Here is a 15,616-nt window from a genome sequence, read left to right on the forward strand (position 1 = left end):
GTCTTCTCTCCTCTCTCTTCAGAAACCAAGGCTGAACTGGAGGATCTTATGGCAGACATCAAAAAATTGGCCAACAAAGTACGCTCCAAATTAAAGAGTAAGTATAGTCAGCTTCTTTTACCTGCTCTAGCTGGATTAGTTTCTGCCACCTGAACATCTACTGACTACTTCCTCAATTAAAGCATCATATTTTATTACTGTACAAACTGTACACATAATTTCCTGACACATCAAGTGTTAGGATCAGCTGTTTCTAGGGTATTACAATGTTCAGACAAGGGAAAAGTAGATCCATCCACTTATGTCATTTCTATACATCTTATTTTTTTTAACTTGTGTATTTATGTCAACAATTTAGAGGATAAAGGCTGCAGTAATATTTGGTTTTGATACATTTAAGGTGACTGAATTATACTCTTGAATGTCTGTATGGACCCTGGTTATTATGGATTCATGTAAATGTCTTTACTGTAGATGTATGTGGGATGTATGTAATGTTGTTCTGTCACCTTTTGCTTTTCTAGAACACTTGATAACCCTATTACCCTGCAGTCTTTTCTCCTGTGGTAGACATGAAGGATTTACAACACAGAACATATTTCCTGTTCCTGTACCTTCCAGTTGGGCCCAGCTGTGAAAGAATAGGGGCAAAAGTTTAAATAAAAAGATGTATAGTCTCTTTCAGGAAAGTAGAGCGTCATCAGTGCAGAGAAGAAAGAAATAATGGCCCGGCAGCCTAAAGACCCATACACAGAGTGCCCCGTGCACAATCAGGCATACCAACACAAGTCTAACAGCACCCTCAGATAAATCTTTAGTGAACCATATGCAGACCATGTCTAGAGAATGGCGTCTACTCACGCTGGGCTGCTGGTTTGAATGATGAGGGGCTTCAGGGATTGAAAGTGCCATCGACTCCTGAATCAGTTTTTGTATCGTGTTTGGTTTTGTTTTGTTTTGGTGAGGCCACATCAGTCAGCCCAAAAAGAAGGCAGAGGTAGCGGTGCAACATTATGCATATTATTCATTATGCAAAGCAAGAATTATTCTTACTACTTAAACTCCATAGTTTTGTTAGTCACAGCTCTCATCTGAAGTCACTGGCGATGCGCTGAGCCTTCCATTGACACTTGAACGCTCCTGAGCCAGGCTTCAAGAACATGACACTGGCAAGATGTAGTAAAAGTCAAGTGTCTGGGATGACTTCCATATTTGTTGAGATTACCTCAAAAAATGCCAGATCTGCCAAACAGAGCCGTCATATCATTGTCTTCTTGTCTTTCAGGATGTTGATGTTGAGCACCTATACACTTACTAAATGTGTATGTTTGTACATTCATCCAGGCATCCAGCAAACTATTGAGCAGGAAGAAGGACAGAACAGGTCATCAGCTGACTTGAGGATACGCAAGACGCAGGTAAATTTCAGGAGGGAAGCAGCAGAGTTGAGCAGCTCTTGGTCTCACTGCCTGCTCGCGAGTTACATTCATCATCTGCATCTGGCATCGTGACTGTAATGTTTTTCCTCTTCGCTGGCTCTCTAGCACTCCACACTGTCCCGCAAATTTGTCGAGGTGATGTCAGAGTACAACACCACCCAGTCGGACTACAGGGAGCGCTGCAAGGGACGCATTCAGAGACAGCTAGAGATCAGTGAGTAGACGTGGATGTCTCATTTTAACCTATGCATCATCTGACCCATATTTTCTTTTTAAGTATCAAATCTTAAGTATTTTAGCAATGAAAAAAGACCCACAATGTTGGTTCCTGAAAAAAGGTTCTGATTTGATAACTTCATCTACATTTAGTTCTGATATGAAAACTGTTCAACATGGTTTTCAAGGAAATTCATGTAAAGACATGCTACCTGATGTCAAAAACTGGCCTTTTGCACATTTGATGCCTTTACAGCAAAACTATCTGAGCATTGTTTCTTGTTTACAGGTTTACTGTTATTGTTCTTTTTGATAAATCTGGGGGGGTTTTTGCGATGCACTTGAAGTGATCATGAATAATTTGAGTGTTTTGACAATTTCACTGGAAAAACACGTCTGATATATAGAAATTAATTATTAATGAGAAAACAGGCTAAACCTGGGAAATGAAAACACATACCTCAGTTCCAACTTGTTGACAGATATGTGCAGGTACAAGTACAAAAAATAAAATTCCTTTCACCTCATCCATATTTGATATCAAATTGGACTAGTTTGTACGTGTTGACTCCCACATTTGTTTTTGGTGATGCCATTTTCCAACAGGCGTACATCACCAACACCTACGCCGCCATGCCAGGTTCCTACAGCTCACATCTTCACTCAAGTCACTCGTCACACACTTTGCTTTATAGGATTTGACTGCTATAAGCTTTGGGCCCCAGGCTCCTGGACCAAACTGGGATGGCCTCTGCCACACCATCCTGGCAGGTTGCAGCACGCCATCTGCCTTTATCGGTCGTCTTGACACTCACCTTTTACACACAGCGACGCAAACACATGTAGAAAGACACACAATGATTGGGAGGAGCGGGCAGGGGCAGTTATGTGGCAGGGCACTTGGCGGATATGTAATTTCCACTGGCCATCTGTCAGTTTAGACACATGCTACCAGGTTTATATATGAGCACCAGCCAAAATAAACATAGTGGTAACCTGATGGACATACATCCAGTAAGGTGCGTGGACATGGAGGGAACACTGCATCAGATGAGTCAAGGAGTGTCTTCTGACCATTAAATAGTCTCATCTGCAGGAATATTTTGACAGAAATGCACATTTTCACATTGTAACATCATATTTTAGTATCACACTGTTCTGACATAATGGTTACAATCAAAGTTCCTTTCACTCCCTCTAATGCTACAAATGGTTTGTTCCCGCTTGCTAATGTAAGGAATATTGGATCTAACCAGCTCCTCCTCCCTCCAGCTGGAAAAGGTAACTTGTGGGACACATAGCAGGCCTGCATACTGTACTCTTGGGGTTCAATCAAAACTTATTCAACCCCCTTTCCATGAGCTTCTCCAGCTCCATTTGGGTGATATTATCTTTCTCTGCCTTTGAGGAGAGAATTAGACACATGGGGAGAAAAGAGCTGGAATAAAAAAGTCCCCAGGAAAGCTTTGACATGGGGATATACATTTTTATTTTACACATCGTAATTCCCTCATAGTTATATGAGAGAGGTGTGTTTTTGTAGTTTCAGCTCTCTTTGACCCGTTTGTGTGTGAATCAGTGCGTCACAGAGGGAAATCAAGTCTGGTCTGTCAGACCTGAGTACATGAGTACTCCCTCTGCTGCTTCTCCAATTACAGAGGCCCTGTATCACTAAGCAGGAAGTGTGTTATTTATTGAGTTAACCAACAGTTCAACTCACAGTATTCAGGATGACTATCAGCAGGACACATCTCTTTTATTTTCTTATTTTGTCCTCATGTGTCAGATGTATGCTTGCCTGTATTTTTTGGTCCATAAATGAATTCTTGTCTGCCCTGTCTGTTCCCAGTAAATGTGCCCCCATGCTTGCTCTCTTGTCCTCAGCCCCTGGGTGGTATTCCTAAAAGTGAAACAGTTGTTATTTGCAACCATCATTGCCGTGGAACTGTTCAGACCTGAATATTTGAATGGGATCACCCCCACTACAGCCTGTATCGATTTTTTAAATTTATTTTTTTTTTTTTTACTCTTTTCCAATGTTCTCATGACTGAAGTATCATTCTCTCAAATACATAACGCCATCAAAAATGGCAGTTCAAAGAAATGGTCAGTGAAAGTGATAACTTTAGATTGTCCTCAAAATATACATATTTTTCCCCTCCATGCCCACTCCAGGGCTCTGTGCATTTACCCAGTAACTGAAGTGGCTTACTGATTTTTACCACTTGAGAGTGAATATTTTTAAGTGCAAACTCAGAGAAAAACACTATTACAAAGTTTGATTTTTCCCACCAGATGAAAATTAATACATTGATATAAAAACAGGACTCATTATAAAAAGAAATATAAGGTGATTTGAAAAAATGATGTGAATCACTTTTTTGCCGTTTTCTTTTCTGTAAGGTAAAAATGCTGTGTAATTACATAGGATCCCTAATAATTACGTTTGCAGAATTTTGTGGCAGAAAAACCAAACACATTTTAACAGTAACACAGGTAGGCCTTTGACCTCTGGTCAACCATTTAGTTTGAATTTTGTCCCTCTAACACCCCCCCCCCCACACACACACACACACACACACACACCCCCAGACTATCCTACATGTTTTTACTCCCACAAGCAACGAGCAGACAGGCTCAGTGGGGGACGCTAGTCACAGGCGTCACACCACCTCTTTGACATTTGATTATTATGATTTATTTCCCTGCTGACGCTCCTTCAACTGGGAGAGACGGTCTCACAGATACAATCACAATTGTTTCCCTTTTCAACAAACACACTGAGCTGTATGTGAAATGTATAAATGAATATTACACATCTCCTTATTGTGCAGTTGCAACAAACAGAAACTTCCCTCCCTTCGGTGAGGATCTTGCTTCATTTGTGTTTCAAATCTTTTTGATCGTTATGTAAGTGTTACTGGTAGCAACATGGTATGAATGATTAAATAACCCGTAAAACACTGATGGTGAAGTGAGACTACTTGGCTTCATATTTGGTTTCTCTGGGTTTGGGTCTCCATGGTAACAAATAAAAGCCTCCCTTAGAGCCTGTCAGGGCTTTAAGAAAACCCATGTGCTGTGTGTGAATGTGTGTGCTTGTACTGATATCTTGGTGAGCACTACGGAATATATTGCATCAATGAATGTCCTCACAAATATAGAAGCACAAATCTACATGAGGGGTTAACTTTCCTCTTCCCCCTTAAATTATCCATGACTCAGTGATCCACTTCATGTTTCATGATTCATGTCAAAGCCTCAATGACGGAGGTTATTGATTGTCAAGAGCACAAAATTGGACTTGATTTTACCACTATATACTTAACATGTGTCCTGCCTTCATCCACTCATTCTTCAACTTACAAAATGTCAGTCCGGAGCATGAGTATTTATAAGCCCAGCAATGACGCAGTAAGACCACATAACTACAGCAAAAGTGGAAATGTATTATAAGACGTTTGCGTAAGTCACTGTTAAGACCTCAGCTTGGTCACGGAGATAATAAAAACAACAACCTGATGTTGGTAGGGGAATTAATAATGTTTAATAAGTATAATGATGAGTTAAAATAACACAGCAGAACTCAGGGCAAAAGATTTTACCCAACCCAAAGAACCATCCATCCATTCATTGTCTTCGTGTTAAGGGTCGTGGGGGGGGCTGGAGCCTGTCCCAGCGGCTACGGGCGAGAGGCGAGGTTCACCCTGGACAGGTCGCCAGTCCATCGCAGGGCCAACACATAGAGACAGAGACAGACAACCATTCACACTCACAGTCACACCTACGGTCAATTTAGAGTATCAATCAGCCTCGTCCTCTCTTGATGTCTTTGGACTGTGGGAGGAAGCTGGAGCACCAGAGAGAACCCACACAGGAACAGGGAGAACATGCAGACTCCACACAGAAAGATCCTGTGCTGGAGCCGGGACTCGAACCCGGAACGTTCTTGCTGTGAGGAGACAGCGTTAACCACTGCACCACCGTGCCCCCAAGAACCAATTATAACAAAAAACAAAAGCTAATAAATCTATATTAATTAAAAAAAAAGAGCATAAACCTACCCTAAGCTAACAAAACAATTCAAGTCAAGGCAATTTTATCTGTATAGTCAAATCACAAAAGTTATCTCATGACACTTTACAAGTAGAGCAGGTCCAGTACCACACTCCTTCAATTGATTAAAAACCAACAACCCTCCATCAGCAAGCACATCCTGCAACAGCGGCGACAAAAACCTTCCTTTTACTTGGCAGGAACATCGAGCAGATTCAGGCTCAATGGGGACGGCCTTCTGCTTTGACCAGTTGGGGGGAAACGAGGAGTGGCACAACTGTCAGTCAAGAACCACATGTGATAAGACTGTTATTGAAATTATACTTGAGGAAGTCTAAATAACTGCCCTGAGTGAGTCTGAACTTTATTTCAGAATACAAAGATTAAGTACATGTGCTAATATGTGGTGGTACATGACCAGGCTAGCTGCTCACATGAAGGCCCTGTGCACACCTGTATTGAGACCTGTGCTGAGGTGATCCGATCGCAAGTGGCTCAGCTCTACTGAGTGTCTTTACACTTTCGTTTAACATGTGTCCTGTCATTGGATCTCACCTCCCAGTGCAGTATGCAAATAAAGAAATACAACGCTTGAGTTTGAATTTTTTTTTTAATCTGTGTAATTACCCAATACTATTTATTCCGAGGGGTATGCACAAGTATGTCGCTTATTGTGCATCTTGTTGGTCCCAAATCTACTCAAGCCTGTCACTGAGTGAGAGCTCAGCTGATGGTCCTTAGCTCTTCAAACAGAGAGGAGCAGCACAGCTGGTGATACCTTTCTTGTGTTTATCAGTTCGAAATCAAAAGAAAAAGAGAAATCACAGCAACTATTGTTCCCAACAAACCAACCCACCAAAGATGTTTATTGCATCCATAATAATATCTCTCTATAAGCTTTTTGCATAACCCGACATAATGATACACTGCCAGTCATGCACTCAGTGGTGCTATTAAGCCTTAAAGACCCCAGGAGGGGGTATATTGTTGTGATTTCTTTTAGTGAGGTAGATGAGTTTAACCACCTCACTCTCTTGACTGTGGTCGATTTGAAGGAGCAGTGTAAAGGATTCAGAGGGATTTCTTTTGGACCGTTGTGTATTGATTAGTGGCCAGGGTTGGCCATCAGTTGAATAAGCTTGGCCTTAACACTTGTCATTTAAGGCTTCACCAGCAGCTGCTGAGCATCACTCACCTGGCTTTGTGCTTCCCTGTTTTCAGTTCTCCTCCTTATACTCGACAAAGAGATTTCAGAAGTGTTTAGCGCCAGGTAATAGTTTCCAGGGTATCTTCATGGTTAAAGGCTTGAGGAAATCTCCTGTATTTAGTCTCAGAGAATTCCGAATGTGCAAAGGAAAGATGGTTGGCGATGCTGACTGACCATGACTTAGTGTGTTAGCGGGGTGGAAATGGAGCCCTAGAGAAGCATCTCTGCAGGCTTAAATTGAGCTGGTACACATGGATATTACTTTAGGTGTTAGGGGAAGGTTTATGATATAAGACAAGTCTTCCAGGGAAAATGAAGATGGATGTGTAGCAAGCACATCAGCAGGAAGAGGCAGTAAGGTGTGCTGTCATACATGCAAGGTCAGTCGATAGATAGCAACCATGTTGCAGGGATCCCTGCAGTATTGAGGTAAGCTGACAAAGATTCTGCTTCTTCAGGTATGGTAGAAGAATTATGAAGCCTATTTGCTCAGGTTTTTCCCATCCTGACTATTTGAGGGGACAGTTGTTATAAATTCTGACTCTAAATAATCACAAATTAATTCAAGGTTATAAATATAGATTATACAGCATGTAAAGCTATTCGGAAGTTGGGTTTCAATTGAAATGTAAAGCAATTTTTTTTAATCAGATTAGAAAAAATGAGAAAAGAAAATGTCAAGTCATCACATTTACCTCTCTTACAGATCCTGACATACTGCTGCACTTCTTTATTCGTTCAGCCCGCATCACAGTTCATACTACAGAATTTTAATTAACCGAGATCAACTGGTTTGCTTCATAATGGGAATTAAATGCTTGCTACCTTCAAATGTTTCTATCTCCCATAAAATAATAAACAAACTATACTTAGATTTTCTTTCATACTTGAAAGTTCGATTTTTAAAAATATGTTTTTATTGAAATGCAACAAAAGATCTTTACTGTAAGACTGTTGGAGGTTAATTATACTGTCATACATGAGCAGAAGGAGTTGAAGCAGGTTAAATGCTGCAACTTTAAAGTTTTGATTCCCAGGCATCACATCTTTAAACTACACTTTGATAAGTAGATGAAAAATGTAGGAAAACCCAAAGTACAAAATATGTATTAAGTGGAGTCATTATAACAAAGTATATCAAGCTCTTTTACCTTTAATGGTCCTCAAATTGCTTTGCAGTGTTGCTTCAATCATGCACGCTCTCTCTCTCTCTCTCTCACACACACACACACACACACACACACACACACAGATGGTGGAGGCATCAGCTCTAATATGATGAGCAATTAGGGGTTCAGACACAGGCTCTATGGGAGGCAGGGATCAAACCAGCAACCCTACAATTACTGGGTGGCTGTGCTGTTTCCTAGACCGTTGTATTAGATTTTATTTGAGTATCAGATGTGAATCCTTTCTGACTGGCCAATATAATGGAGGTCAGAGACTCACTCATATTACATTCAAAGTGGCTGATCGTGATATTTGCTTCAGATGCAGAACAGCGCTGGAATCTGCAGTAAATGATGTTCAGTCATTCGTTTTGACACCTGCAAGTGATGCTTATCCTGAATTCAAGCATGAATTTCTTTTCAAATCGCATCCATTGCTGTCCGGTCAGATGGAGGAATAACGAGTCAAGCAAATGATGTCGTTGAGATAAACGGATAGAGACAAAAGGAGTGTAACTGAGATACCTAAAGGAGCAGGACAGAGGGCTATTTTCAGGGAGTTATGGATCCCTCTGACCTGTGCTTTTTAAAAAATCGTATTAACTTTCGGGCGATTGGTTTTATCAATTTAACTTTTACTTTTTTTAAAAAACAGTAAAGAGCAATGAGATCTTAATCTGTTAAGTTGATTTTAAACTCTTTAAGATTATTAACGTAAAAAAAATTTTTTTTGAATGAATCCTAACAGCATTGCACCTTCAGCACTTATTCCTCTCCTCATCCTTGCTCGGGTCGAGTTGGTTAATCAATGAAATGTTCACAAACCTGACTGCACTTTCCTGTTACGTGTTCACATTCACCTTTTGCAACATGTACTGATCAACAGGCATGCAACATAAAACAAAACGTGGACTCTGGCACTGTGCAACATACGCAGGACATATCCTACATAGAACAGTGCAGCATAGTCGAAATGCCGCCGGGCAGCTCAGTGTAACAGTATGATTGTGTGGCAAGGGAGGACAGGATGTATGAGCTAGCTTTCTGAGTTTATATTTGTCCTTACAGCTGGAAGAAATACAACAAATGAGGAGCTGGAAAGCATGTTGGAAAGTGACAATCCAGCTATCTTTACCTCGGGGGTATGTAATACGAAAAAAAAAAAAAAAAAGAAGTTCACCGTCGATATTTTTTTCATTGAATTCTACTGTGTTTTACCTCAGATCATTATGGACAACATCACTCAGCAGGCTATGAATGAGATCGAGACCCGGCACAACGAGATCATCAAGTTGGAAAACAGCATCAGAGAGCTTCACGACATGTTCATGGACATGGCCATGCTGGTGGAGAGCCAGGTGCAAACATTTACCCATTCCTCTTTCTGTAGCCCCTAAGGCACTCAGCCAAACTCATGTGAAAGAAAACCTGCATATTCTGAATACATGCAGAAATCTAGCAATCCTTCTCAAAGATTTGGGGGATTTAAGAGTTTCTTCCTATTTCAGACGTTCAGGAGAGGTTCATTGGTCACTGGTAAAATCATGAAGCAGCTAAGCACGCCTGCTCTTCTGCAGCAGCTGCTACTTCTCATGAAAACAACTTCACACACACCAACATTGAATCTTTTCATGTAATTCGTGGTGTGTATTGGGCCTGTTGATGCCAACAGAGATGAAAGGAAGCTACGTTCTCTGTCTTTCTGTCTGAATGTTTGATTTCTGCCATTAGACAGCTTCTTTTTTTTGCCTTTTAAATTTCTTTATTTTTTTTAGCCCATGCTGCATTCATGAGCTGGAAGGAAAACTGGACATCTGGGACTTTTAGTTGGCAGCTAAAGAGGAATGCAGCCCATTTGTTTTCTCATAATACCAAACCTGCATTGCTTGTAATAAATGAAGCCCAGATTCGACCAAAGATGTGTGTTTTAGTGCAGCTCATTATTTTACAGCTAAGAGAATTCAGAGCGCTAGAGTTTACATCATCCTGTGAGCGGTGAAGGTGCATGGAGTAGTTCTCCTGACAGTATTCTACCCCCACAGAGATGAACTGTTTCCCTGATCAGAAATACTCCGTCTGAATTATGCAGAAGGGAACATGAATGAGAACTCATGAATAAGAAAATAAGCTGAATGAAGAATGTGAAAATGGTTCCTTGTCAATTTTGTGAATTAAAACAAAAGCACAATGCAATAACAAGCTTTCCGCATAACTGTAGCAGAGTGAAAAAGTATAAATATAAAACGAGATCAAAGGCTACTAATGCATTAGTATTTTTTGTGTCTGTGAGTGTGTGTGTACTCAATTCTTTTTTTGGATACTCCAGTTGTAATTCATTAAAATAACTAACCTCTTCTTTATCAACTCAATTAATATTATACTCCATATTAATTTGCCTTTCTCAGCTTTGCTCTCTGCTGTTTTCCCTCTTTTTTTTCTCTTCCACAATTCAACACTGTCCCCACAACAATGACTCAAAGCTCTAGAGAACAGAGAAGAGCACTTGCCGTCTAACACATAAAGGTAATTGACTTGTGATTCTTCTTAGAAATAATTGTCAGTGTGCATGCATCAGCTCCTGTTTTGACTAGTTCAGTTAAAATTCTTGAAATTGTAATTTTTGTAACGATCCATAATAAGTGTGAAATGTGTAGTTCTTTTATGCTGAATGCTAATTAGAACATGGTTCATGACGTCTAGTGTTTCCATCAATTAAAATTTCACTACAAGGCAAAAATTTAGATCATTATGTGATCTCAAAGCGAGAGAACCAATTTTCTAGGAATATCTTTTCCATTCTGTAAGCCTCCCATTCAAAATGAAGCAACACTGTAAAAATAAGTAAATAATTTGAGCCAAAGCGTTCGATGATATCGTGCTTAAGATCTCACAAGCATTACGCTCTTGTGTTTGTGCAGGGCGAGCTGGTGAACAACATTGAGCGAAGCGTGATGGAGGCCCAAGACTATGTGGAACAGGCAAAAGACAACATCCCAAAATGCAAAAAGTTCAAAAAGACCAGCAGACGGGTAAGAAACGTGCAGAGTCCAGAAACTAACTTGTTTTTTCTCCCCCCCCCCACCCCTTCTGCTTCCCCTTCTCTCTCTCTTCATTTACCCATTATTCCTCCTCCATCCTCTCTTCCTCCTGTCATGTTTGACGCCCCCTCACACCCAAACCCCCACCCCTGTAACTAAACTCTTACAGGGTGAAATGATAGATCGCATAGAGTACAACGTGGAGCACTCAGTAGACTATGTGGAGAGGGCGGTATCGGACACTAAGAAGGCAGTTAAATACCAGAGTAAAGCTCGGCGGGTGAGTCATATTCACAACAAAATGATGCATGTGGACGAACGTGCTCTCACGAAAACTCTCGGAGAGGCATGGCATCGTAGTGCAGTCCTGTCTCCAGTGTGTCTGCATGCACACTTGTGTTGTAGTCTGCATGTGGAGCTTGTGTGTTGAGTGTATTTGACCATTAAGTCCAAGTGATCACCAGCCAGGGGTGCATGTACCCCAGGGGGGTCCTGCAGCAGTCCCGTCCAACCAGCCTGAGTCTGCAGCAGCACATGAGTACAACCTGCTAGGAAGGGAGAAAACAAATGAGTGACTAAAAGTTAACAAATAATGCAAGTGTGCTACTCCAAGTGAAATGCAAAAAAACTTCCCACATCATGTATAAAGATATAATAAATAGAAATGCAGGAAAAATACTATACACACAAGTAAACCTATACGTGTAACTAAAGTTTAAGAAACAACTTATTTAAGAAGAAGCCGTGTGAAGAAACGTCTTGTGTTTTCTCTGCCACAGTTTGATCAACCTTTGTTCCACTTTTTTTTTATGACAGTGGAGTTAAGAAGAGGTAAAAAAAAAACAAAAACAAAACTCAAGTCTCCTAAAATAATTTTAAAATAAGATCATTTCCTCTTGGTTTCACCACCTCCTCTGCTATTAGTCATCTTTATGATTCTACTTTAAAAACTTTACAGAACACCAAGTTTGTTTCTGTATTTCCTACCTTGCCTTCCCTCTATGTGTCGAGCTCATCCATTCTCTCCAACATCAGCGGAATCATGGTCTCACACGCTGCTCTCCTTGTTTCCCCTCCATGCAGAAGGTGATCCTGATAGGAGGTTGTATTGCAGCATGTTTGACCGTCCTCATTATTTCCATCACAGTTGGACTCAGTTAGGAAATCCCCTCTGAGCAGACGGGGCAGGCGGTCATGCCTGGGATGTTATCATACCACTGACAGGCACTGTTGAACTACTACACAAAGTACTTCAGTCTACTGCAGGTACTACGGTGCGCGGCGAGCTGATAAAATGTCCTGTCTCAAAGCAGTCGGTGAACAAATTGGTCCAGTATGCCTGCATTCACTGGAATCACTGCACAATTTTTTATGACATATTCACAGTCTTGCACCTTGAGAAGTTGTGTGTGTGTTGTGTGTGTCATGATCTCTCGTGTATGTGTCTATTCTCATGTATTCTGCAATGCAGTGCAATTCATGTTTGCGGCATAAAATGAATTGTTTATGTTAAACAATCCCACTACTGTACGTTAACGTGATAGTGAGTTTTCTGTCTATTTCGGGGTGGTTATGAGTATGTTTCTGTCTGCCATATTTACCCTGCTTACTACTTGTGGCACAAAAATGTAGGGTTGTTACATTCTACACGTAGCAGCTTTAAAAACAAGCCAGTGCTGGTCGAAGACATGGATGCAGTTTGACCTTCAGGGTTGGTGCCTCAAACATTGACGTGAGGTACTGTCCTGTCCTATATAATGAAAAAAATTCACAAGATACCAGCAGGTGCATTTCCATATCCCGTAAATATTTCCAATGAGGAAAACTATCAGAATAATTAGAAAACATTCATGAACAAATTGCAAAAACCCACAGTAAACCCTTTACAAAGCCCAACGATGAGTATGTCTCTACCTGTCATATGTAACACAGACTCAGACAATAACCAGCATTTTATTAAAATTCTGACATAATGAATTGACCCTCTCTATATATAATTATGAACAATTAATATTTAGCTCTGTGTTATGATAAATATGTAGATTGACCCGTGCGAGCATACTCTACGTTGTTGAATGTGCCGTGAACAAAATGCAGCGCAGTTGATGGTTCTTCTAAACTAGTGGTTCTCATCCTGGTTTTTTTTACTTCAAGGGCTTTCTATGACTGGTCAGCCCCATGAAAATCAATCAATCAATCAATTTAATGTAACCCAGAATGTATGGGACCCAAACGAAGGCATGGACAAAAAATAAAATAAATTTAACTGGATACTTGATAGTTTCTGGTTTGTCAGGAGCATGAGAAAGCATGTTTTATTTTATTTATTATTATATGTTATATTTTATTTAATTTTTGGGTGTATGTCCCCTACCGGCTTCAGTCATGATTGTATCTACACACTAGTAAACAGTGAAGGTACCGTCGCTGCATTTTGTTCTCGTTCACCAGTTTGTGTTCAACACTTGAGCTGTTCTCTAACATGTTTTCTTCTGGTCCCCACATGCTGCCTCGGATGACTGTTGTTGTTTTTTTTTCAACATTATTTTTACATATTTCAGAAGAAAATAATGATTATTATATGCTGTGTGGTTCTGGGAATCATCATTGCGTCTGTGGTAGGGGGGACGCTGGCCTAACCCAGCCATATTCACACTAAAACACAGACACATACATGCAACAGAGCAAAAACAGAGCAGTAACACATTTTCACTTTCCTGTTTTCATGAATGCAACGTATTACATGTTTAGCACAAGGTGCGTTAAGCACTGTATGATACATTTTAAACGCACTGTACAGGGCCAGAGTTGTTTTTCGCATGAGTTGCTACTTTGTAAACGTGTGGTGCTGCAAAATGTTTTGAGTGTTGTCAAAGACGATGTTTGCAAAGTTGAATTATTGAATGAAAAAGTTACCAAGTTATGTAACACTATATTTATACGTTCCAACTTCCAAAAATTACATTTATTTAGTTGTAATGTCCATTTCATGTTCTTTGGGCAAAGTGACAGGCATTAAGCTGCAGTGTTTTTAAAGTTTTTATTCACCTGTTTATTTATTTGACCTTTTCTAGTATTTTTTTTTTAACTTTCTCCCGTGTCCTCTTTCATGTTTGCATGGTTCAGTTCGGTTGTAACCAATCCCATTGCCAAACGTTCCTAAAACCATCTCAAAGGCATCGCTGCTGTGCTTCATTTGATCTGGACTTGCCACTTGTACAGCATTTTTGACCATTACTCCAGTGTTTAGTCTGCGTGAGCGCATGCATACACATGAAAAATGATTTGTGTGGGGTTTTTTGGTTTTTGGTTTTTGGTTTTTCTGTAGCTACATGTTCGAGCGTGCCGAGTGTGAATCATGGGATGAGAGGGTGTTACCAATCGTGTGTGACTCTGCCTTCTGTAAAGTGTAAACATATGAAAAGCTCTCTAACACTGCCAGTATGTTCCAATAGGTTGTTTAAAATGGAGTCTCGTCGAGTCGGGTCAATAATTTTGATGCGTATGTGACAAAGCCCTGTTTTATGTCTTTTTATAAACACCAAGCTTTAAACAGAGCATACACTTCTACAGTCTGTTTTATTTGTACTTGAGTCGATGAATACGTCAGCATGAACTCAGCGTAGCCCTGTAAAAGACTCATATCAGTTTTCCGGTAACATATCAGATGCGCACAGACTGCAACCGTGTTACCATGTTGCCTACTCAACTTGTTGCCTTTGTGTTGTATCGTGATGACATAGTTTTGTTTAATTTCAGTATCTTTTTTTTTTTTTTCAAGTAAAGTTTGTCTGAAAAAAACTTTTTGAGTTTGTTTGTTTCTTCCCAGCTGCTATGTGTTATGAATATCTTGATTTTTAAAGGGGTCGGAACTTTGTTCCAACAAAATGAACAAATGCTACATCGAAATATAAATCAAAGCTTTGGATATATTTTTTCAATTCTTATTTTTTATATTCTTCAGACCATAAAAAAAAACTGATCACATTTTAAAGATGGTTAGTCCAAAAACAAACAAATTGAAAAATAATTATTGTAAACATGGGAAAAGACATACAATTATGATATAAAAAGGGGACAATAATCCTTGAATTGCACCAAATCAATGCTTTCAATACTTTTGTGCCAACTGGCCCATTAATACCACTTGCAATTGTTTTTTTTTTAATTATAATTATTTTAGATAAATAGGAAATAAAATAATTTGACTACAAAGTGACGTAGAATATTAGAACTAAGCTGGAGAAATCAGACTTGGTTTTACTGTTAAGGTAATTATGTCGTAAAACCTTTATAAAATGAAGTAAAAGGTGTGATATGTCTTAGTTTTACTCTTTGGAAAACCATCTGGTAGTGACATGGGTCATATAACATGGAAACTAGGGGGAAAAATATATTTTGCTGCTGTTGGAAAATTGTGCAATGAAATATTAAAAAAAGCAGTATACTGCAATAGAAAGGTGTGTGTTTCATATTAATATCTCACATTGC

General features: G+C 39.8%; 1 protein-coding gene across 7 annotated transcripts in view; it reads left to right on the plus strand.

The window, feature by feature from the left end:
- The window catches only part of stx1a (syntaxin 1A (brain)), a 59,908-nt gene extending 44,991 nt beyond the window's left edge, over positions 1-14,917 (plus strand). Inside the window, exons 4-11 of one of the 7 annotated variants that reach the window (XR_015118181.1) lie at positions 23-97; positions 1,345-1,418; positions 1,545-1,653; positions 9,156-9,229; positions 9,311-9,445; positions 10,574-10,610; positions 11,006-11,116; positions 12,209-12,254. Coding sequence is in view for 6 of the 7 variants with exons in the window: in XM_086216313.1 (XP_086072439.1) it covers positions 23-97; positions 1,345-1,418; positions 1,545-1,653; positions 9,156-9,229; positions 9,311-9,445; positions 11,295-11,555 (728 nt within the window). In the remaining variant the exon portion in view is untranslated. The other 6 variants (XM_086216315.1, XM_086216318.1, XM_086216314.1 and 3 more) reach the window with 6 other exon arrangements.
- The last annotated feature ends 699 nt before the right edge of the window (positions 14,918-15,616 follow it).

Source organism: Aulostomus chinensis, chromosome 10 (genome assembly GCF_037954235.1).
Source record: "Aulostomus chinensis isolate RoL2024-O1b breed Wild chromosome 10, RoL_Achi_v1.0, whole genome shotgun sequence".
Taxonomy (NCBI): Eukaryota; Metazoa; Chordata; class Actinopteri; order Syngnathiformes; family Aulostomidae; genus Aulostomus; species Aulostomus chinensis.